The 21,954-nt window shown below is 58.6% G+C and overlaps 1 protein-coding gene across 6 annotated transcripts; it reads left to right on the forward strand.

Annotated features, from left to right (window-relative positions):
- Positions 1-2,336: 2,336 nt before the first annotated feature.
- Positions 2,337-17,297, forward strand: RAPGEF3 (Rap guanine nucleotide exchange factor 3). 6 transcript variants are annotated; one of them, XR_008819060.1, is made up of 27 exons: positions 2,337-2,568; positions 7,534-7,587; positions 7,902-8,008; positions 8,177-8,298; positions 8,417-8,591; positions 8,830-8,914; positions 9,145-9,205; positions 9,448-9,524; positions 9,634-9,780; positions 9,962-10,071; positions 10,335-10,423; positions 11,031-11,109; positions 11,363-11,513; positions 11,609-11,691; positions 12,316-12,572; positions 12,647-12,793; positions 12,921-13,018; positions 13,226-13,351; positions 13,437-13,618; positions 13,696-13,786; positions 14,177-14,227; positions 14,411-14,498; positions 14,647-14,711; positions 14,946-15,000; positions 15,092-15,163; positions 15,901-16,635; positions 16,726-17,297. XR_008819060.1 is itself a non-coding variant. In XM_056322359.1 (26 exons), the coding sequence occupies exons 1-26, from the start codon at positions 2,485-2,487 to the stop codon at positions 16,020-16,022; spliced, it is 2,775 nt and encodes a 924-aa protein (XP_056178334.1). In that variant the 5' UTR covers positions 2,337-2,484; the 3' UTR covers positions 16,023-17,297. The 6 variants fall into 6 exon arrangements, 2 of the variants coding, with proteins under 2 accessions (XP_056178334.1, XP_056178335.1); XM_056322359.1 differs by having other exon boundaries at positions 15,904-17,297; XR_008819061.1 differs by lacking the exons at positions 15,901-16,635; positions 16,726-17,297 and having other exon boundaries at positions 14,796-15,000; positions 15,092-15,164.
- The last annotated feature ends 4,657 nt before the right edge of the window (positions 17,298-21,954 follow it).

A 21,954-nucleotide genomic window follows, 5' to 3' on the forward strand; every position in this document is an offset into this window, starting at 1 on the left:
CGGCTGAGGAGACTTCCTTTGTAATGGGCCATAGGGGCTGGGAGGGGCCGCAAAATATCTCATAGAGTGTTGCACACCCAGTGCCACCTGAAGCGGGTGGATGCCTGGAAAAAGCTTCAGAGCCCTCCCTGGCACCCTTGGTGTGGCACAGGAGAGACGCACGCGCAGGCAGATGCACACGCAGGCAGTGGAGGTGCTCAGACACCTCTAAAGAACAAGCTGGGACTCAAAGTAAGAAGCCCCAGCTCGCTGGGACAAGGCGCTGGCACAGCACTCGCAGCCATGTTTTGGGGCAGACCCTGTGCCACCATCCCTGTGTCACCTCCCCTGCACCGTCCATGCCCACAGCATGGCACTTGGCCCAGGGCTGAGGGGGGAAAAGCTTTTGGCACTGGTGGTTTCCTGGGAAAGGGCATTATGTTTAAGGTTGTAAATACATAAACACCCCATGAGAAGGGCCAGAAGGAGCCTGCACTTCCCAGGTACAGTCTGTGTGTGCACTCCACTGTGCCAGGCTTCAAGAAAGGGGTGCAGAAGATGCATCATTTGCAGCATAATAATCAAATGGGAACTTTGGTGCCCATTCCTAAAACATCCCAAGTCCCCAGGTCATCCAACCCACCCACGTCTGCCTTGTCCATGGGGCCTCAGCATTGAAATGGGACCAGCAGTGCTACAGGACGGGGAACTGCTTCACTGTGCATTTTAAATGCCACTTGAAGTGTTTTCCAGGTAGTGTCAGGCCTCATCCAGCCCCTGCATTGCTGCATCTCTCCCTCCCCAGCTGGGACCAGTGACCATACTGGGTTACCAGTGAAACTAGCTGGGAGTCCTTTAGCGAGATCCTGAGGTGGGGGGGAGTGGGGCAGTGAGGGTGCACAGAGGACAGTTATGCAGCAGCTCCCCTGCTTTGGCTTGGAGATCCTGGACCAAACAGCTGCACGTGAGAGCAGGCTCCAGGCATGGTGTCAGTGGTGACAGATCTCAGTGCGAGACTCTTCAGCGCCATAATGGTGCATGGGTGGTTGGTGTGATCCCACTTGCAGCAGAGCGCAGTGGCTGCGGCACCTGAAGCTTCAAGGTCTCCAGGAAAATGCCTTTTCTGCCTCTGAGCACTCACAGGAGAAGCAGATGGTGGGAGGAAGGACTGCTGTCCCTGTCCTGCATGACTACTCCTGGATTTGCCCAAGGCCACACTGGGAGATTCTATCTCCCCAGGCCCACGTGGGGTGGCCCCAAGAAGTGACTGTCCCGGGGAGCTTGACGTGACCCCCAAAGTCCCTGGGGTGTCTGATCAAGAGACAAAGCAGGAGCGCACCAAGGATGCCTATCCAAACTGTTTGTATCCAGCTGACATTTCTCATCACTTTGCTGGTTGGGGTGGGGGCTGATTTAAATATATACATTTTTAAGTCGTCTTTTTTAAATAAAAACATAGGATTTATTTCAAAAGTAAAAGCTCCTTTTGGCAGAAAACCCTTTCTTTTTAGCCAAAAGTCCCAGCACAAGTGCTCCCAGGACCTCTGGGCCACGCTCCAGGTCTGCTCCTCTGTCCTTCCCAGTCAGAGGGTGGGGACCACCTCCCCAGTATAAATCACCTCCCACTTTCCAGCACCTCTGTGCCCTGTTCTCCCCAAACCATGCTGGGCCCTGGGCAGGGGTATCCCTGTGGTTCCCCAATCCCCAGGGTCTCAGTGGGGTGCACAGAGCAAGTGCAGGGGCTGCTATAGACAGCACGATGCCCAGGGTCTCAGTGGGGTGTGCAGGGTTTCCTGGAGACCCCCTGATCTCTGGGGTCTCGATAGGATGCACAGTGGCTCCTGGGGACCCCCTGATTCCCAGGGTCTCAGTGGGGTGCGCTGGGGCTCCCTGAAGCTCCCTGATCCCCAGGGTCTCGGTGGGGTGCACAGTGGCTCCTGGGGACCCCCCGATCCCCGGGGTCTCGGTGGGGCACAGTGGCTCCCCGGGAGCCCGGGAGCCCCGGGGACTGGCCTGGGGGAACGCACGGGGCTCAGCTGGACGGGGACTCCCGCGGGGGGCGGTCAGGGGCAGCCCCCCCGCCCGGGACAGCCACGACCCTCGGGGGGGGGGGGGGGGGGCGGAGTGTCCCCATGTCCCCAAAAGCCCAGGTGGGACGGGGCGGGGCTGGGGGGTTGCCCCGGCCGCGGTCCCAGCCCCGCTCTGGGGCGGAGCGCGGCCAGCCCGGCCCGGCCCGCCCCGCCCCGCGCAGCACCGCGGAGCCGCCGCCGCCGGAGCAGCCCCGGGCTGCGGCCGCCATGGCCTCTCCCCCCTGCGCCGCCGCCGCATGAAGGTGCGCGGGGCCGGGGAGGCGGCGTGGCGGGGCCCGCGGGCGCCGGTAGCCCGGAGCTGGCAGGGAGTACGGCGAGCCGGGCTGGAGCCCGGGGGCGGTGCTGCTCGGCCCCCTCCGCCCCCTCCGGGGGGCCCGGCGTTGACGGTAGCCGGCTCTCGGTGCTCTTCAAGAAGATGCACTTGTTCCGGAGCTCCAGCTACGAGATCCGGCTGGAGGGCGAGGGGGGCAGCTTGCCCCGCATCCAGGGCATCCGCTGGGTGAGTAGGGGGGAGGCGGGAGGGGGACCCCGGCACCACCGAGCGCCCCGGGGGATGCCCCCCGGGGGATGCCCCCCGAGGCAGGGAGGCCCCTCCGCTGCCAGCTTTCCCCACCGACCCTCTCAAGCATCCCTCCTCGCCCCGGGGTCTGCACTTGGCCGGCCGCAGGGCTTCAGGAAACGGGGTTCAGTGGAGCCCCTGCAAAGGACAAGTGGGGTCCCCCCGGTTTCTCACTGCCGCCAGCCCCTTACCAGAGCATGGCTTGGCCGGGCTTAACCCATCTCCGGCCCCGCAGCCGGCCAGGCAGGGGGCTGTGGTCTGCGACCCGCGCCCTGCTCCCCTCGCCGCAGCCAGGCGTGAAGCCAGCCCAGGGCTACCGCGGGCCAGCGCGGGGCCAGCGGGCAGCGCACCCGGGCCCGAGCCTGGGAGCAGGGGAGCCCTTCCCCGCGGCCCTGTGGCGCGCTGGCTTCAAAACATTCCCTCCCCGCCAGGTCGGGCTGTTTCTACAGGAGAAACTTCTGTCTTGGCAGTGGGACGATGCTTGGCATTGTCCTCCCTCCCCAGATCCGTGCTGTCCCCTGGCCAGGAGCTGCTGGGGATCTCTGGGTACCAAGGCACTCGATCCCTGCTCTCGGCCTCTTGCTGTCCCCTTTGGACTGGGATGTGACCTGGAGCCTGTTCACCTGCCCTAGCTGAGCTTCATGACCTTCCCCTTCCCACACTGCTTGACCTGGGGCAAATGTTTTTAAGGAAAAAAGTGAAATTACTTTAAGGAAACAACCCCCTTTTCAGTATTTCCATACAGCACACAAGCTTCTTCACAAATAAGAAAGCTTTCCTCTCTTTTCCCCTTCTTCCTGATATTTTTTCTCCCCATAACTTCTAGGAACTTAATTCTGGGAGAGTTTTCTTGAGTGGCAAAAAGCCAGGGAGGTTGGGAAAGCAGCAGGCTGGAGCAGTACTGTGCTAAACTGCCAGACTAGGATAAATCTGACAAAATCTGGCAGCACGGTGGCACACAAAGTGTGGCAGGAGTGCCCCCTCCCCGAGTGGTTTCATGTGCGTGGGGGCAACCACCAGCTGTTTGTGGATCTATCTCTGTAGGGAAGGGGGGTGTTTTCCCCACTTTTTTGCAAGTACTCCCAGTGCATCCACTCCTTGGGGCTGATACAGGAGATGTGAAGAGTAGGGAACCATCTGGCTGTGCCTTGGGGCAACTATATTGTCCCTTGTCCCCATTGCTGCAAGCCTATGGCTCCTGGAAACTCCTCCTTGCACCCTGGCTCTGTCCCATCCCTCCTGTAGACCTGTTTGCCTGATCCCAGTGCCAGCAAATCCCTCCCAGTTCTATTGCTTGCTGTGAGGCTCCGGCCCAGGCTCCTGTCCCCTAGCATCAGCAGGACATTGCAGCCCGGCATCCCCAAGCAGCTCTGTCCTTCACCCTTCCTCGAATACAAGTGCCATTGTGCCAGTTCTCACTGCGTCCGTGGAGGGGACAGAGGGGACAGAGCAGGTCCCCTGAGCCCCCCTCCCCAACGAGGCTCCTGGGGGGACAGCAAGCCCCTGGCTGGCTGCCATGCCTTTTGAGGCTGCGGATGGGCGAGGACTTTCTCTGGAGCTGTAAAGCCTGAAATAACTCCTGTTGTTTTCCTTGGGATCCCAAACAAAAGCAGCGTGTGAGCACAGAACAGTCGCTGCTGGTCTTGGCCAGCTGCCCGCCGGATTTCTGGAGACAGGCAGGATCTCAGTGCCCGCGTGTCCCATAAGCAGGAAGATGGAAAGAGGTGACTCCTTAGGAAGCTGTTTGGAAACGGCGGCCACAATGCTGTGACAATTAGGCAGGGGGTGAGGGTGGGGAGGTCATCCTGTGGGTCTGGACCTGTTACCTGGGGAGCAAGGATGCTTCGGGAAGGGATTTTGGGGGCCAGCTGTGAGATTTTGCATGTGTTTCAGAGCTGATCTGGCAATGAGGAAACCTCAGGAGGGAGAAATCTCTCCAAGCTGTCATCTTTGAGCAGGGTTTTTGCAAGTCTCTTTCAGTGTCCTTGTGAGCGTGGCTTGGAGCAGGACCGTGGCTCTCTGCCTCAAGGACAGGCCTTACTTACAGGGTGACAGAAGAGGCTTTTTGAGGACCGGAGCAGCTTTCACTTGTACCCAAGGGGGTGAAATCGGACCCCGGGTCCCATGGGAGATAACTCCATGTCATGGCCACAGCCCAGCTCCTGTTTGTAAACATTTGCTCTGCAATTGCCTGCACGTTTCCTGTTCCACAGGGCAGTCACGAGGCTCAGGAAGGTTTGCAGAGTGAGTAAGTCACAGTGTCCCAGCCTCAGTGGCAGCATGGCCAAGTCGGAGTGTCCCCAGGGACCTGCTGCATTCACAGAGCTGCTTGTTTTCCGTCTGCTCCCCAAACCTCTCCTAAGCCAATTGCAAACTGCTGGCTCAGGCTCTCTGGAGAAGGATGAGGAAGCCCTGAGGGTATGGAAAGGGCTGGAGAAAATGAGGGAGCAGCCTGAGCTGGGCAGGGTGTGGGACAGGCAAGCAGGCAGCGCAAAGCAGAGCACCCACAGCACCCATCAGTGGGTGTCCACCTCCATCACCCTCCTGCCTGGGCCAGGAGGTGCCAGGGCTTTTTGGTTTCCCATCAGATCTTGGTAGGTTGTTTTGTCCTTGAATTCATTTCCAAAGAATGCTTCTGCAGCTAATTACTCCTGCCCTTGGCTTCCTTAATTGAGGCTTTCATCCAGATCATCCCTCTTGCTCGGGTTGCTCAAACCTTTCCAAGCAGCCCAGAGCCAGCAGATCAAGGATATCACCACGTGTGGAGTTCACACCACTTCCACCGCCAGCCCGAGTGCTGCAGACCCCTTACAGCCAGAAGCAGACCAGGGGGGACACCACAAAGCCTTCCCCTCAAGGTGACCACTGCACAGGTGAAAGCACCCCAAGGAAGGATGGCCCTCACCCCTGTCTTGAGGTTAATGCTCAGAGTGCATTAATTGCCTTGGCCGGGCAGTGTGTGGAGAACAGGTCTGACGGGTGCTCGGCTTTCCCCAGCCTGTATACACAGCCAAGATGAAAGGTTGTTTATTCAGGGCCATGGCCATGCAGGAGCCAGGGAGCCCTCATCCATCTCAGCAGCGCCGGGAGGGAAGCTTGGCTGCCTTTGCACCAGGATTAGGGCTGCAGCTGGACTGATCAATGGCTCATCCCTTCTTTGCCCTGCTTTTACCTGGAGCATCCCCTCCCTGAGGGGAAAACCTGGGAGAAAAATTAACACAAGGATTAAACGGCACCTGCTGATGCGGGATAACCAGGAGGGATGAGTGGTCATGGAGAAGCTGAGGACTCAAGCATGGCCCAGCAGGGATCAGCATGACTCCCAGTGGAGCTGAACCTGGTTCTGGGTGGTGCTGTGGCAGTCAGCAGCCAGTCCATCCCAGAGAGTGGGGACCTGGCTAAGACCATTGCGTATGCCGCTGACAGAGACGGTCCCCAGCTATTCCTGATGCTGATGACAGATCACTCCAGGAGGGACTCCCCGAGCCAGAAAGAGGGATGCTATTTTAGGATCGGTAAAGAGTGAAGTCATTAATGAGAAGCCAGTTTAGAAAACAGCATTGGATTAACTCATCACGTGCAGATATAAGTTAAATAGAGCAAAAATCTCAGTGGGTACCTGGGGTTTTTCCATCCCCAAAGCGTGTGTTTTTCTCCTTTAGGTTAAGGGAGCACTGAACTGCCGGTGAACTGGGTGTGCTGTGGATCAGTGAGGTTTCCTATTTTGCTCTCTTCCTACTGACACCCATCCCACTATTTGCATTTTTTACAGCTGTCAGGGCTGTAGTTCACATTTTCAGTCACCAGCACATGCTCCTGCTTGAACTCAGAGCCTCTGACCATGAGCGAGGGAAATTTAGGCCTGTTTTCTTCTCATATGCCTTATTTTGGGCATGTCTTTTGAATTATACCCGCTGCTGTTTCCCCATACCCAGCACGTGCTCGGTGACTTTCTGCCTTGCTGGTCCATCATTTCCAGGACCTCCCCTAAAATCCTTGGAAAAACAGCTTCATATTCACCAGCTCTTTGGTACCAAGGGAAGTGCCAGGTTACACATCACCCACAGCAATTTGGCTCTTTTGCTGCTGTGCTGCTCTGGGCGCCAGGGACCTTGCGTCCTGGTGGTTTGTTACAGCTGATTTTTCAGGATTTAATGCCTAAGTTTTTCTGGCCTTGCTGTGATTTGAGACCAGTCTACTGGCAAGTTGCCTGCAGGGAAGGGTTTGGGCACACTTATGGTGCTCTGCTACCCTCATCCTCTGCAAGAGCTCTTGCTCGCCATCGTCTGCACTGGGATAGGCTGGCCACGGGTCCTGTCCTTGGTGTCCTCTGCAAGCTGATCTTCCAATTCCCCAAGGCTTTCTTGGGCCATTTCCATAACCCACCAGAGTTTGGAATCTTTTCTGTCCTCTTTGTTTGGACCCAGCTTCAAAGCTGGAGGAAATCCCCCAGGCTCTGGACACCTCTCCCTCGCCTGGGGCTGTGGCAGCTTCCCCAGGTCTCTCTGAAGTCAGTCTCCTCCAGTGGCAAGCTCCGTGTCTCACATATGATGTCTTTGATCCCTGTTCGCAAAGTTTTTACTTTTAACTTCCTTTTATCTCCCAGCTCCCTCATTTGAATGCACTTCCCTTTCTGAAGTTAAACATAACCACAGGGGGTTTCTGGGGGTTAGGTCCCTGGGTATACATCTGTTTTCAGCAAGGATGGGGCAGAGTAAAGGTTTTACTTTTGTTTTAGGAGGTGGGTGCTGGTGAGCATGCAGGGATGCTTGCCTCCTCGCCTGGTGAAAAGCAGAAGCTGAACTGTGCCTTGCGGGGGACAGGAGCCCTGCTGGGGTGTGTGGGGTGAAGGGGGGCATGGCAGAGCCCATGCAGCCATCAACCCCCTTCTTTTTTGTTTTTCAGACCCCTCTTTTGGACACTGAATCCACTCTGGATTATGGACACAGCCTTACCCAGGTGGGTGGGCTGGGAAGACCCACAAAGACATGAGTTTGGGGCGGTGGGAGATAGAGAAGCATGCCTTGAAGGCTGTGAGGGGTGGGGGGCCAGAGCACCCCTGTATCATGGACCCCTCAGCTCAGCTCTGGGCTGGTCGCTCCCTTGGGCTCAGCCGTTCCCAGGGGTGGGTGATGGAGATGCCAGGGTGCTGGGGTGGGCATGCAGGCGTGTTGCACCTTGGCGGGGTGTTGGAGGCATGGTTGACCATGCAGGGTGTCAGCGCAGTCAGGGTCCAGCACTCATGCTCTCCCCAGTTCCCCTTCCATCCTCAGGCATCCTCAGAGAAGATCTGGCGAGCCGGGAAGCTCCTCTTTAGCCACCTCACCAGCACCCACCCCAGCCTCATCCGGGACCACAAGCATCACCTGCGGCATTACAGGTGGGATGGCTGGCACCCCTGCCATGCTGGAGGGTGCCGCGGGCTGCCAAGGATCCCAGCAGCCCTCTGGGGACAGCAGGACTTCTGCCCATCCCAGGCAGCGTTCACCCAGGGTGCTGGGTGCCGCAGCCCTTTTAGGGGTGTTTCTCACGCCTTCTCCCCTTGCAGGCAGTGCTGCTCCGGGAAGGAGCTGGTGGACTGGCTGCTGAGCGCTGGGCTCACCATCCAGACACGTAGCCAGGCCATCGGCATCTGCCAGGTGCTGGTGGACGGAGGTGTCCTGACACATGGTGAGGGCGGGGGGTGACAGCCCCCTTCGTGGCACTGGGATCTCGCAAGGCGGGACTCATGGCTGCTGGGGTCTCCCATGGGTGCATGGCCAAGGTCACATGTGCTTTCCCTCTGCAGTGAAGCAGGAGTGGCATTTCCAGGACAAGGAAACCCAGTTTTACCGTTTTGCTGAGCTGGAGCTGAGCCCTGAGCTTGGTGCTGGGCTCCGGGATGCGGAGGAGCTGCTGGAGGCACTGGCCTTCCTAGCCCAGCTGGGTCCTGATGCGCTGCTCACCATGGCTCTGCGCAAGCCGTGAGTGGGGCTGGGGGGACACAGGGCTCTTTTCAGCCGCACTCCAGGGGGGTCTGGAGTACCGAAGGCGCTGCTGTGGATGAGTCAACCTGAGCATCTCTTCTACGGCTGTCAGACCAGGGAGAGAAAGAGGCTGCCCGTCCAGAGGGGTTATGCCTGGAGAGGGGTGTCTGCTTCTTGGGACTGGGCAGGGAGAATGGCATGGCTGGCTGCTCACGCCGTGCCCCCCCCCTCACAGGCCTGCCCAGCGCACAGAGGATGAGCTGGAGCTTATATTTGAGGAGCTCCTCCACATCAAAGCTGTGGCTCATCTCTCCAACTCAGTGAGTGTGGCTGTGCCCTGCTTCCCCTGTAACATGTGTGTCCCCCCCCAGCCTGCTCCCAGTCCCCAAATCCTCCTGCATCCCATTGCTTCCTGTCTGGGCATCCTGTCCTGGCCCTCTCTGAGCGTCCCTGGGCCCCCTTCCCACCCTGTCCCCCATGCCCATGCGTGTCCCCTCCTCGCTCAGCTCTGGGCTGGGGTAAACCTAATGGCAGGTGCCTCTTGCCACAGGTGAAGCGGGAGCTGGCATCCGTGCTGATGTTTGAGTCGCACCAGAGAGCAGGCACTGTGCGTGAGTATCGTGTGCCCCAGGAGCTGTGCGGGGCTGGCCAGTCCTCCAGGAAAGGGTCCCCAGCCTGAGGAGGATGGCTGGAGTCTTTGCTATCAGTGTGGATGTTCCTCATGGAGCAAGGATGGAGGGGACCAGAGCACTTGCCGTGTTCACCCGATACGGGAGCTCAGGATGGGTGGCTGAAGAGGGGTGCTTGGAGGGTCCCACTCTTCAGCTGCTGGATACTGCTGTTTCCACTGCAGTGTTCAGCCAAGGAGATAAAGGCACATCATGGTACATCATCTGGAAGGGCTCGGTGAATGTGGTCACCCATGGCAAGGTAGGTGCATCCCTGCACAGAGGGGGTCTGCAGACACCCCATGTCAGTCTTCCCCAGTGGGGAGACGAGGGCTCCCACCCTGTCCCTCACTGTCCATGCCCCCTCCCAGGGCTTGGTGGCCACCCTGCATGAGGGGGATGACTTTGGGCAGCTGGCGCTGGTGAATGATGCACCCCGTGCAGCCACCATCATCCTGCGAGAGGACAACTGCCACTTCCTCCGTGTGGACAAGCAGGACTTCAACCACATCCTCAAGGTGGTGGGCAGGGGGCTTGCAGGGTGCTGGGTCTGAGCTGGGATGCACCATGCATCCTCCATGGTGTTAGCAGGGGGAGGACACTGCACTTTATGCCCATATGGGATTTTGGGGTGCAAGCAGCCAGCCAGGCATTACCTGATGGATCCAACCTGGGCTCATGGCTGGTTTCTCTCCCTAGGATGTGGAGGCCAACACCATGCGTCTGAAGGAGCACGGGAAGGTGGTGCTTGTCCTGCAGAAGAACCTGCAGGGTGGCAGCAGCCAGCCAGCCGAGGCACGGAGCAGCAGGTGACAGCAGCCTGTCCCCATCCCTCCTTGCAGCCATGCCAGCAGCAATGCCAGCCAATGCTGTCTGTGCCTCTGCCTCCTCTGCCACTTGCTGGCTTCCCTTGGCAGAGTTTGCTGGCAGGGCTGCGTCCCCAGTGGGTGAACAGGGGTGCCAGGCCATGCTGACCAGCTGCGTCAAGTGGCCTCGTGGCCCAACATGGTGGCCCTGCCCACAGTTGGGGTGCTGCATCCTTCCCTGATGTGCCCTGTGCTCTGCCCACCAGGTACTTGGTGATGGCCGGGACGCCAGAGAAGATCCTTGAGCATCTGCTGGAGTTCATGAGGCTCGACGCCACGCTCTATGACCCCGTGGGTAGGTGGGGGGTCTCCTCCCCTGCTCCAGGGACTACGCCCCAGAGATGGGCAGGGGGCTGGGAACAGGGTGCCGGTGGGGGAACCAGCGCCGAGTGGGGCTCCTTATTCCTGCTGTTCGACCCCAAAAGCTCCTCCTCTCACCCTAAAATCCCCCATTGAGCTGGGGAAAGGGAGGCAACTCCAAAGCCAGCAGCGTCTCCTCTCCCGCATTCCTCCATCTCCCTCTGCCTTTGGAAAGGAGCAAAACTGGGCAAGAGAGGAACCAGGAGATGTCCTCAGCGGGTAACAAATCAGAGCTGCCAAGCTGGCGTCATCAGCCGCTGCGTTGGAGTCAACTCACTGCGAGCACTGCGCTTTTAGTGCAGCCCTTAAAATTTTTTTTCATCCCCCACAGCCTGCAACCTTGCCAGCCCTTTCCACGGTGTTCAGGAGGAAAAAAAGACCTGCAGTGAGCATGGTCACTGCGATGGGGGAGACACAGGCCAACCCCACGCAGGGCACGGGTGATCCTTTCCCAGCCAGCCACACTGCCTGGCTGCAGTCACTGTGTCCCCAACCCACTGGGCACTGTGAAGGGGCAGTGATGGTGGCCTGGTCTCTTCCAGATACCCTGTTGGGGGACTTTCTGCTGACTTACACTGTGTTCATGCCGACCTCGCAGCTCTGCAGAGCTCTGCTGCACCAATATCCTTCTGTGGCTGGAGCTGGGGTGGACTGGGCTCCATCCTGCACCACACACCCCCAGCTAGGGACTGGCATGCTCAGCTTGGTCCCTGTCAACCTGGTGGGACCTCAGGGGTTGGCCAGGGGAGCCCCAAATCCCCTAGGCTCTTGAGCACAGGGCACATCTCCATCTCCCATCCTGTCCTGGGCGCACATGTATGGGGGTCCCTGCCTGCTCCCCACCACTCGTGCTGGTGCCCTTGACTGATCCCAGTTTCCGTGCGGAGCCGCTGGAGGGTTCGGAGCAGGAGAAGGCCACCTACTCCCTGCACAAGCGTCGGAAGATCCTGCGGCTGGTGAGCCAGTGGGTGCTGCTCTACGGGCGGCTGCTGCAGGGCGACCGCAGCACCACAACCCTGCTGCAGGTACTGGGAGCAGGAGCAAGGGGCAAGGGGAGTGTCCCCAGAGGGGTCTGTCTGTGACCACCCTACGCTGACTGCCGGGCACCTTCCTCCTGTAGAACCTCGCGGACCTGGCGAGCCAGGACCCCCGCCTGGGAGGTCTGGTCCAGGAGCAAGCACAGGACCGCCGGCGGCCACGAGTGTGAGTCCTCCAGGGAAGGAGGGGTGTCCTCATCCAAAACAGCCTGGCTCTGTCCCCCGGTGGTGCCGCTGCTCATGCCCACATCCCTGGGTCCTGCACCCCTTGTGCCTGGAGTAGGGGACTGCACATCTCATGGGGGAGGTTTAGGTTGGCCGTTAGGAAAAATTTCTTCGGTGAAAGGGTGGTCGAGCATTGGAACAGGCTGCCCGGGGAGGTGGTGGAATCACCATCCCTGGAGGTGTTTGAAAAACACGTGGATATGGCGCTAAGGGACATGGTTTAGTGGTGGACCTGGCAGTCCTGGGTTAATGGTTGGACTTAATGGTCTTAAAGGTCTTTTCTAACCTGAATGTTTCTGTGGGGGCTAAGCTTTTGGCCAGCAAAGCAATGATTGCCAAGACCAGGGACATGCCAGCAGCTCTCGGGCCACCTTGTCCCCAGTGTGGGGTTTTCCCAGTCACGGGGAGGATGTCAAACACCACCAGGATTCCCTGGTGCCTGGTGGGGAAGGGATGCTCGGGGGGCTCAGTGGTGGCCTGGATCCTGGGGGCTGCAGGACTTGGTTCTGTCTCCAGCACAGATGTGTGTTGCAGGGCTCTAACACCACTTCTGCTCTCTCTGCAGGCTGGAGAATGGACACAGCAGTGTTTCTCCCCAGCCTAAGGTAGAGGCGGCCCTGGGAGGTGTCAGGGCACCGGGGGGGTGGAGAGCTGGGTCACACCTGCCCTCTGGGGACCCCCAGCAGGAGGGGTGGCCAGTGGGGGGGCACTGTCCCTGCTCTCTCCCACCTTGGCCACAGACTCGGAGTTCAGTGAACTGGCTCACAAGCCAGGAGGAAGCAGTTTTGAACAGCAGTTGTGCTTTAAGAGCCCAGGACAAAGGTATTGCCATGCATGGTGGAGACTCTCCCCTCCCCGGTGGCTAGGAACACTAAAGCCCTTTCACCTCCCCGTAGTGCCCTACGAGATCTACAGACCGGACCACTCATGCCTGATCACAGTGCTGCCCATCAACGCCTCGGTGCAGGACATCCTGCGGTCCCTCGCCCCCCAGCTCGGCCAGGATGGGGAGCACATCCTGGTGAAGGTGAATTCGGCCGGAGGTGAGCGGGCTCTTCTGGGGATGCCACCATGCCTGGGCTGCCACTGTGCCATGGTGGTGGTTGCCCTGTGCCCAGAGAGGATCTGGACCTTTCTCCATCCCAGCATCGACCACCCTCTCTCCCGCAGACAAAGTGGGGCTGCAGCTGGATGCCGTGGGGGTGTTCACAGCGCTGGGGCTCAATGAGAGGCTCTTTGCCGTGAGCGTGGAGGAGCTGGACAGTCTGGTGAGCATGGGGCAGAGGGGTCCTGGGAATGGGCAGCACCAGGCTGGACCCCTGAATGGGGTTTGGGACTGTGGTGCCTCCATAGCAGCGCAGGGTTGGGAGCATCCATCCCTCCCTGCTCCTCTCTCCTGGGGAAAGGGCTGGTGTTGCCTTCTCTGCTGTGGTGGCTAATGGCAGGAGGGGTTGGGCATCCTCCCCTGTGCACAGACCCCCCACCCCGAGCAGCTGGGCCCCCATGTCGGTTCCTCAGAGACCCTGGACCTCATCAGCTCCAAGGACCTGGCCAGCCACCTCACTGACTACGACTGGAACCTCTTCAAGAGCATCCACCAGGTAGGGCCAGCACCCAGACTGCGGTGGGAGACACCTCCGCGGCGGCTTTGGAGACACCCCTCAGCCACCACATTGGGCTTTGTAGGTGGAAATGATCCACTACATCATCGGGCCACAGAAATTTCACGATGTAACCACGGCCAACCTGGAGCGGGTCATGCGGCGGTTCAATGAGCTGCAGTATTGGGTGGCCACAGAGCTGTGCCTCTGTCCCGAGGTGGGCAGGCGAGCCCAGCTCCTCCGCAAGTTCATCAAGCTGGCTGCACAGTGAGTGCCTTGCTTCCCGGTCCTGCGAGGACAAAGCCAGTGGTGGTCTCCCCGCCTGACTCTGTCCCCACTTACAGCCTCAAGGAGCAGAAGAACCTGAATTCCTTCTTCGCAGTGATGTTTGGTGTGAGCAACACAGCTGTCAGCCGCCTGGCCAAGACCTGGGAGGTAACCATCGTTGGGCTGCTGCCAGCCCTGTCAGATCCTCTGAGGGCTGCAGTGGTGGATCTGGGTCCTCTCACTTGGGCAAGGGGCAAGGGTGGCCCAGGTGCTGGGATCCAGGGTGACCCTGCAGCCGTAAGCTCTGAGGAGCCAGGAGCAGCTGAAGGACAGGAATGCATTTCCCACCAGGCAGTTGGCCAGGATCAGCCCTGGGGTCTGGTTAGACCTGGGTGGGTGCCAGAATTCCCTGTACCAGGGTGGCAGTGAGCTCCAAGCCTGTTGCTTGTGAGCACCCAGAACAGGTGGTGTTGCAGAGGTGCGATGGGGTGGGTGGAGGGGTGCTGGGGGGTTCCCCGAGGGTAGGAGAGACGAGTGCCAGTGACCCCCTCTCTGCAGAGGCTGCCCCACAAGATCCGGAAGCTGCATTCTGTGCTGGAGCGGATGCTGGTGAGCGCAGCCTCTTCCCGCCCTGTATCCGCCTTCCCGGCAGGGTTTAGCCCTGCTTCCCAAAAGGTTCAAGGTCACAGCGGTGCTGTGGAGGTGCTGCCCCCCCTTTCTGCCCTGCACCCATGGCAGGGAGCAGCCAGGGCTGTGTGCCTTGCCGGCCCTGAGGTCCCACTCCGTCCCCAGGACCCATCATGGAACCACAGGGTCTATCGCCTGGCCGTGGCCAAGCTGAGCCCCCCCATCATCCCCTTTGTGCCTCTTCTCCTCAAAGGTGAGTGTCTCTGCTTAGGAGCTGTGGGGCCTTTGCTGGGGGGGCAGGCGGGAATGGGTTGGACTGGGGTGGCGAGGACCCCTTTGGATGCATCCAGCCCTCCCCAGGGACCAGGAAGCCAAATCTGATCCCTAAATCCCCCCCACAGACATGACATTCATCCATGAGGGCAATCGCACGCTGGCTGAGAACCTCATCAACTTTGAGAAGATGGTGAGTGGGGTGGGTTGGCTCCCCACAGACCTGCTGTCCCCCCATCCCCTGGGATGCAGATCCAGAGCATCTCCTTGGCATTAGCACAGCCCCCCTGGCAGCCAGGACCCCTGGCTGTCCCCTCACAGGGGCCACAGGGCAGCCGCCGCTGAAGCTGGAGGGGACTGTGTTTTACCAGCCTGGGAGCAAAGTGGGGCCAGGTGACAGCAAGTGACCTTTGTGCATTGCCCACAGCACATGATGGCAAAGACTGTGCGTGTCCTGCAGCGCTGCCGGGGCCACGCACATGGTGAGTGCTCCCCAGTGGGGACAAGGATGAGGCCAGGCACCAGCGCTCATTTGGGGATGGAGCTGAACTCCTGCTCTCTGTCCACACACAGCTCCACTCTCCCCACTGCGAAATCGCTCCCCTCACCGGACAGAGGACCCCAGGGCCGTCAGGATCTCCACGTGTATGTCTGGGGCTCACCCATCTGCATCCCCCACCCCTATGCTGGGAGACCCCCCACCCCTTGGGACTCTGTGGGGCTGGAGGAGGCCAGCCCAGGGGAGCATGCACCCACCATCCCTTGTCAGGGGTGTCCTGTGGGGCTGTCCCAAGGGCATCAGCCTGGCTACAGTGGGTGAAAGCTGGTCCAGGTGCTGTTAATGCCTCGGAGTACCCAGGGATGGAGGCTGAGCTTCCTCTCCCAAGTGGTGTGAGCCTGTGGGTGGCATGGTGCTCGCTGGAGGCACCAGTCAGCAATTCCTCATGCTGAAGAGAGTAACAGAGTGCTTCCAGCAGGCCCGAAGCACTCTGGTTATTAGGCAGCAGGCTGGGGCATCACTTTGTGCCATAAAGCAAGTCTGTCCCCACTTGCCTCTGCTGCTTCAGCTCTAGTGGGTTCCTGGAAGTGATAGAGGGGGATCCATGAGCCAAGGGAAAGGCAATGGAGGGGAATCCGTGAGCCAAGGGAGAGGTTATAGAGAGATTTGATGAGCTGAGCTAGAGGTGATGGAGGGGTTCAGTGGGGCAAGTCAGCAGGAGTGGAAGTGGGTCAGTAAGTCAGGTGAGAGGCACTGAAGACGGGTCCATGAGATGAGCCAGCAGTTATGAGAGAGGGTTGGCAAGCTGTGCCAGAGTCAATGGAGGGGGGTCGGTGAGCCCAGGCAGAGGCAGGAGCTCAGCCCTGATCTCTGCTCTCCCCAGCAGGCTCAGAGCAGTCCCTGAGTATGCGGAGCCCAGTCTCCACCTGGGCATACCTGCAGCACCTGAAAGCCATCGACAGCCAGAAGGAGCTGCTGCGGCTTTCCCACGACCTGGAGTCCTGACGGGCCGGAGGGGTCCCTGAGCGGGGATGGGGCAGCCTGTGTGCCGGCAGCGGGGGCAGCCCTGTGGCTCTGCTCACTGCAGCACTGGGCACAGGGCTGCGCAGGAGCCAGCCGAGAGCAGCCTCTGCTTGACTGTGCCACTGGCTGCAGTCACCAGGGTGGCACCAGGGGTGGCACCACGAGGCAGCCGGGAGCCCACGTGGACTGCAGGCAGGCAAGGGCCACGGACAGCAGAGTAAGCAACAAAGGTATTTTTGTATGCAAAGCTGCACTCCCTTTTCTTCTCCATGCAGCAGCCTGGATTCATTCCCTGCACCGGCCAAGGGGGAGGAAGGAGCCATGGCTGCCCCCTGATGCTGCCTGTCCTGGAGGTGCTGGGCTGGAAGACGCCCCCTCCTCCTGGAGGGACTTAAGCCAGAGCATCCCTGTGAGCACGGAACACTACGTCTGTCTCCATCGGGATGCAGACACCAGGCTGAGCTCAGGGTCTAGCTTGTGCTGCCCCACAGATCCTGGGGACAGCCTCAGAGGAGGCTGCCCTTCACTCTGTCCTGTGTGTCCCATGGATGGTGCTGGCTGTGTCCACTGTTCCAGTCTCAGGGATGCAGGAAAAGTATCTCAATCCCCACCCCAGAACTGCTGGGGCTTAAACCAGCCCATGCTGCCAAACCTTGGCCTAATCATAGCTTTCTCCGTGCCTCAGTTTCCCCACATGGATGGGGGCAGGAATAGATGTGTACAGCTGTGGTGCAGAGGCAGGACAGCATCCATCACGGAAGGAGGCTGTGGTGGCCTCATAATGGAGGTGGTAATCTGATCTGGCCGTTCCCAACCCATGACCAGTTGTTGCTGGGCTGCAAACAGGATTTGGGGGAGATGGCTTTGAAGGAGGCAGAGCTGATGGACCCCAGAGGTGGGGACCCCCATCCCTCCCTCCGGAGCACCTCTGTATGTGCATGGAGCAGTTTTAGCAATGACCTTCCCAACACTCCGAGCAGGCCTGGACGAAGCTATGGGGTTCAAGGGAGATCACAACCCTTAAGAGCTCCCATGTTTGCAGGGTACCAGCACGGGGGAGGCTCACAGCCCCTGGCAGGTCTGTGCCCCAGCCGGGATGCCTCAGAGCCGCAGCACCAAGCCCCAAGCCAAAGCTCCCCTCCCCAGCACAGCTGGGCTACAAGGGACCAAGGCACTGCTGCATCAATTTCTCTTTTCAGTCTCACTATGCAGATGAATGGGTTGCTTAAAATAAAAGTCCCCATCACACCTAAATAATGTTTCAAGTGATGCAGCCAGCTATGAGATGGGATGTGGGCTCCTTGCAGCTCCAGCACCATGTCCCTCCCAGGAACCCCAGGTCCTCCCTAATGCAAAGCTTAGCTCTGAGGTTCTCTGCAAGGCAGTGGGTGGCCGTGCTCAATGGAGACCACTGTTGACACCTGGCATCTTCCAGGTTTCTAACTCCAGCCCCACACATGGTCCCAGCAGTGTGCATGTCCAGGCAAGCCAGGGCAAAACAGAGAGGAAATGAAAATTCCTTGGCATCTGGACCCAAACTGGGCAGCCCACACCTCCCACAGTCACTTTTCCCAGGATGTTTACCCTGAAGGACCTAAGGAGCCTTGAAATGAAAAAGGTTATGTGCGGGGAAGGAAGGGTCAACCCAGAGTTGCACGTTTTCTAGATGTTTGGGGCCTGCAGATCACCTTCAGTTTGCAGGTTGGCTGGTCAGGTCAGTGGATGCATCCTGGGGCTTTCCTTTCTTCAGCTGCAGGTGGAATGCTGGCCTGGTCAGCTGGCTTGGCTGGAGGCATCACCACTCGAGTGGAAAAAACTGACCCTTGTCTGGTTTTCCTGGTGCAGGCTGTGAAGAGCATCCCGTTGGGGAGCTCGCCATGGTCCATGCACCTCCAGAACCCACAAGCCTGTATCTTCCACAAACTGTGCTTTCCCTGGGAGCATGAGCATGAAGGTCCAGCCCCACCAGCAATTCCAATGGAGCTGCAGAAGCCCCATGATGTCCCAAGGGTGAGAGGAAAACCTGGATAAATATTCTGGAAGAGGGTAATGAGTCCAGGGGGATGTGGAGAGGAAGATGGCAGAAGGGAATGGGGATGAAGCTCAGCATCTGGTAGCCCTGCTCACGGAAAACACTGGACTGCACAAAAATGAGAGGCTGGATGGCTGCCTCCTCCAGCAAGATCATGAGTAAAGGTCTGGGCGAGGGTGTAATGCAAGGGGCAAGAGCTGGGCACTGGATGGCTGCCTGGACTCCCAGCTTCCCCCTCCCCCCAGCACCCCTGGCAATCCACATCCCCTCTGGAATGCAAGAGCAGCATGGACCCAGCCCCAGGGTGTTTGACTCACCACCCTCCTGCAACATCCCTCATGGTCCAGCACCCTGAACAGGGTCACAGGGCTCGGTGACAGCCAGTGACGCTGCCCTTCTGTCACCAATGACTGACTCCGGACCGTGGCCCCGTGCACACCTGCCACTCTTCTCCCTGGATGTGGAACTGGGCAAGGAGAGGCGGGTGGTCCCCAGGAGCTTGGAGGGCTTTGGTGCCTGCAGGTCCAGCACAGCTGGAAGGCAGAGATGGGAACAAGATGTGCTGGACCATGGGGGTGTGGAAGGACAGCAGGTGGGGAGTGCTCACACCCAGTCAGCAGCTTCTGGAAGGTGTGGCTGAGAAATGGGGACTAACATGCTGTTCCCACATCTTTGCTGGTGGAGCTGACACTCCCAGTTAAGCCCAAGGCAAAAGGCATCATCCTCCATGGTAAGGCTGGGAAAGCAGCCTTCTGCAAGAAGAGACAGGCTCCACTTGTGTCTTCCTCCATGGTGGACATCCAGATCCCTCACTGAGAGCTGCGGGACTCGCTCCATCTCCAGACGCTGCGGCTTCTGCTCTTCCTGGGCATCTCAGAGGAGCAAGACTGATGCACAGTGGCTGCAGCCATCCATCCACAATGTCCAGCCCTGCTGACATGAGCTCCTCACCCCCAATAGGGCTTGAAGCACAGCCTGCAGCTGGGAAAAGGCTGGCTTGGGCATGAGGCAGTTGATGGGCTCAAAAAGCAGCCTCAGCAGAGGGTGACACAAAGATGCCAGGAAAAACAAGGCTGCGCTCAGGGAGAACAGGTCAGCAGGGTCACCAGCCCAGAGTGGAGGGTAGGAAATGACTGAGGGGTGAGAAAGAAGCCAAACCTGGTCTTTATTACACCAAACGCTGCTCTCCTGTGCCAGCTAACACACCCTGGGGAATTAATGCTGTTGCAATGCTGCTGTGTTGGCAGGAAAAATTGCAGGCAGCTACTGCCCACTCCACTCATGGAGGCTAGATGTTGCCTCCCCTGCGCTCAGGTGATACTTGGACATCAATTATCACCTGCTGAGGTGGAGATGCACAGGCAGCAATCCCCTCCTTGGTGGGGAGACCCTGTCTGGGACCTGTTGTTTCTGGTGATGAAAGCATCGGGAGCAAGGCTGTCTAGTAGCCACTGGGGCAGGCAGCCCAGGAAAGCCCAGGGCTGTTTACAGAAGCTCCAGGAGCCTCTGGCCAGGGAGCCTTCCCGGCATCACATCGGGCAAATGCCTGGCCAAACCAGAGGGATGTGGACCAGAAGGGACCAGCCAGTGGGTCTGTCACAGTGCACTGGCAGGGGGGCGGAGAAGCAGCTGGTATACATCATTTGGGCTTTGGGCAAGGCTTGTGATGAGGCTTCTGAGAAGCCACAGGAACCAGCCAGTGCCTGTGATGGACTCTCAGATGCAGCACCAACAAGCACTGTCTCTTCGTCATTTTCCTGGAAAGACAAGGAAGGGTGATGCTTGCGGACAATACAGCTGTGTTCCCTGATGGATGGGTTGAGGTCAGCCCTTGAGGGACCATGGCTGGGAAGAAATGGGGAGATGTGTAGAAGAGCTGAACTTCCCCAACAAATACCAACAGCAAAACTGGTTGAGGAAGTTCCTTCCTGTTTGCCTTAGTGTACTGCTCTCCAAACCAGAATGGAAAAACCAGCAGGTTTGAAACCAGCCTCCAGAAGGATGGTAAATTTGGTCTGGATTATTTTCACAATACGGTTTTGAGCACAGCCCTGCAAGCAACTGAGCTAGGCAGGGGAGGGATGGGGATGGAGTTCGCCTCAGGGGCAATTGCAATACCCCTTTGAAAACAGGGAGGCTGCACCAGGGTTCAGAGGTGGCATGAAGATGCCCTGGAAGGCAGAATGGATGCTGAGCTATTCCAGCCTGGTTACTCTCATGCCTTTGGGTGTACTAGTCAGCATGTACAACATGCTCCAGGACCGTGAACCAGTGGGAGACTGGTCCTCCCCTGGCTGTGGCAACAAAAAAGCTGTCTTTCCCACTGGATACAGCGAAGCACCCACCATCTGGGAATATCTTCCACACGGATGCACTGAATTGAGCCTGGGCTAGCCCTGCTGCAGGCAGGAAAGAGACTGGTGACCACACCAGGCACAGACTGAGTTCCCCCTTGGTATTACCCAGGGCTGCAGAGGCTCCCTGGGGAAAGGCAGCCCTGCACTGTCACAGCACTAAGAAAACTAGCCAGCTGCAACAAGTCTTTTACCATCCCACCCCAGGTTAACTTCAATAAGTAGTTCCCATGCCTTGCCCTGGTGTGGCCACCAATCCCCACCCCACCCCCCCCCCCAAGGTTTCAAAAGTTTCTCTACTGTCCGTGCTGTTTCTTCAGCCTCTTCAGGCCAGTCCACTCTACTTCTTGCCTCTGCTGCATCCAGATTCTCTCTTCATCTGGGGCTCCTCATCCAGGGCAGGCAGGCAACACATTCTCTTCCCCCTCTGCTTCTTCCAGGTCTCTCTTCATCCAGTGCTTAGAGCTATTTAACCACTTAGCAGGAACCAGCCACAGCTGCACCTTATCCACATCAGCCAACCCACGCCCCTGAAGCCAGCCCACAGCTGTATATTATCAATGTTAATTAACCCAGCTTCATTCCTCAATAATTCCTCTACACCATGCAGGATGGGGATGGACTACTTCTGGGCTTGCCCCAGGAGTGAGACCATACGGGGATAGCCCGCAAAACCTGCTTCCTAAGCAGTCTCGATGCTGAAGTTTGGCTTGTGGCTGATTTTATCTCTGATATTTCAGGGTTTCTTTGTGTTGCTGGAGGATCTGGAGGCTTCAACTGAGACTAGTCTGTGCCATAAGGGGGGTACAGAAGCTGAGGAAGGGGACATCACTACCTTCAATTAATTGGGGAGCAGAAAGTTGCCCCCAGTTAGCACCAGTTGTACAGAAGCATGTGGTACATCAAGGGACCAAGCTGTGGTACTGGCCACCAGCTTGTATCTCTAATGGACCTGCTGGGCTCTGGGTGGGTGAAGACCCCACTGAGAAGCTTTCCTCGTGCTCCTCAATCACCCCCCGGGGTCATGCATGTGAGGAGTGGAGCAATACTGGAATACTGGATTTACCAGCTCTCCTCCCACTCCAGGTAGCCTATAATTAAGCCATGCACCTAATGAGTTTTGGCAAAGTTTGCGTGCAGCCTGTCTGTGAAGTCCTCAGCAGCACCACGCTCCTCCCTCCCCTCCATGCCCCCAGGGGCCCCACATATAACAGGGAGCACCAGGAAGCACCATCATTCCCAACCTGCTCTCCAGGACTCTCCAAAACACCCAGCCTGCTGTCTATGGTACAATGAAGACCTGGATCCTCCTTGTTGGGATGGGAATAGCCCTGGGCTCTGTGTCTGGCAGTGAGTAATGGAGCCTTGCTTTGGCAGAGGGGCTAAACCGGCCAGTGCATCTGATGGGAAGGGGCCAGTGATGGGTTGAAAGCAGATGGTGCTGAGGGTACTGCTGTAAGCCAGGAGCACTGGCTGTAATGGGGCAGCTGGTTCCTTGCAAGGTTGGATCCAGCAGAGGTTCACAAGG

Source organism: Falco biarmicus, chromosome 19, assembly GCF_023638135.1.
Source record: "Falco biarmicus isolate bFalBia1 chromosome 19, bFalBia1.pri, whole genome shotgun sequence".
Classification (NCBI taxonomy): domain Eukaryota; kingdom Metazoa; phylum Chordata; class Aves; order Falconiformes; family Falconidae; genus Falco; species Falco biarmicus.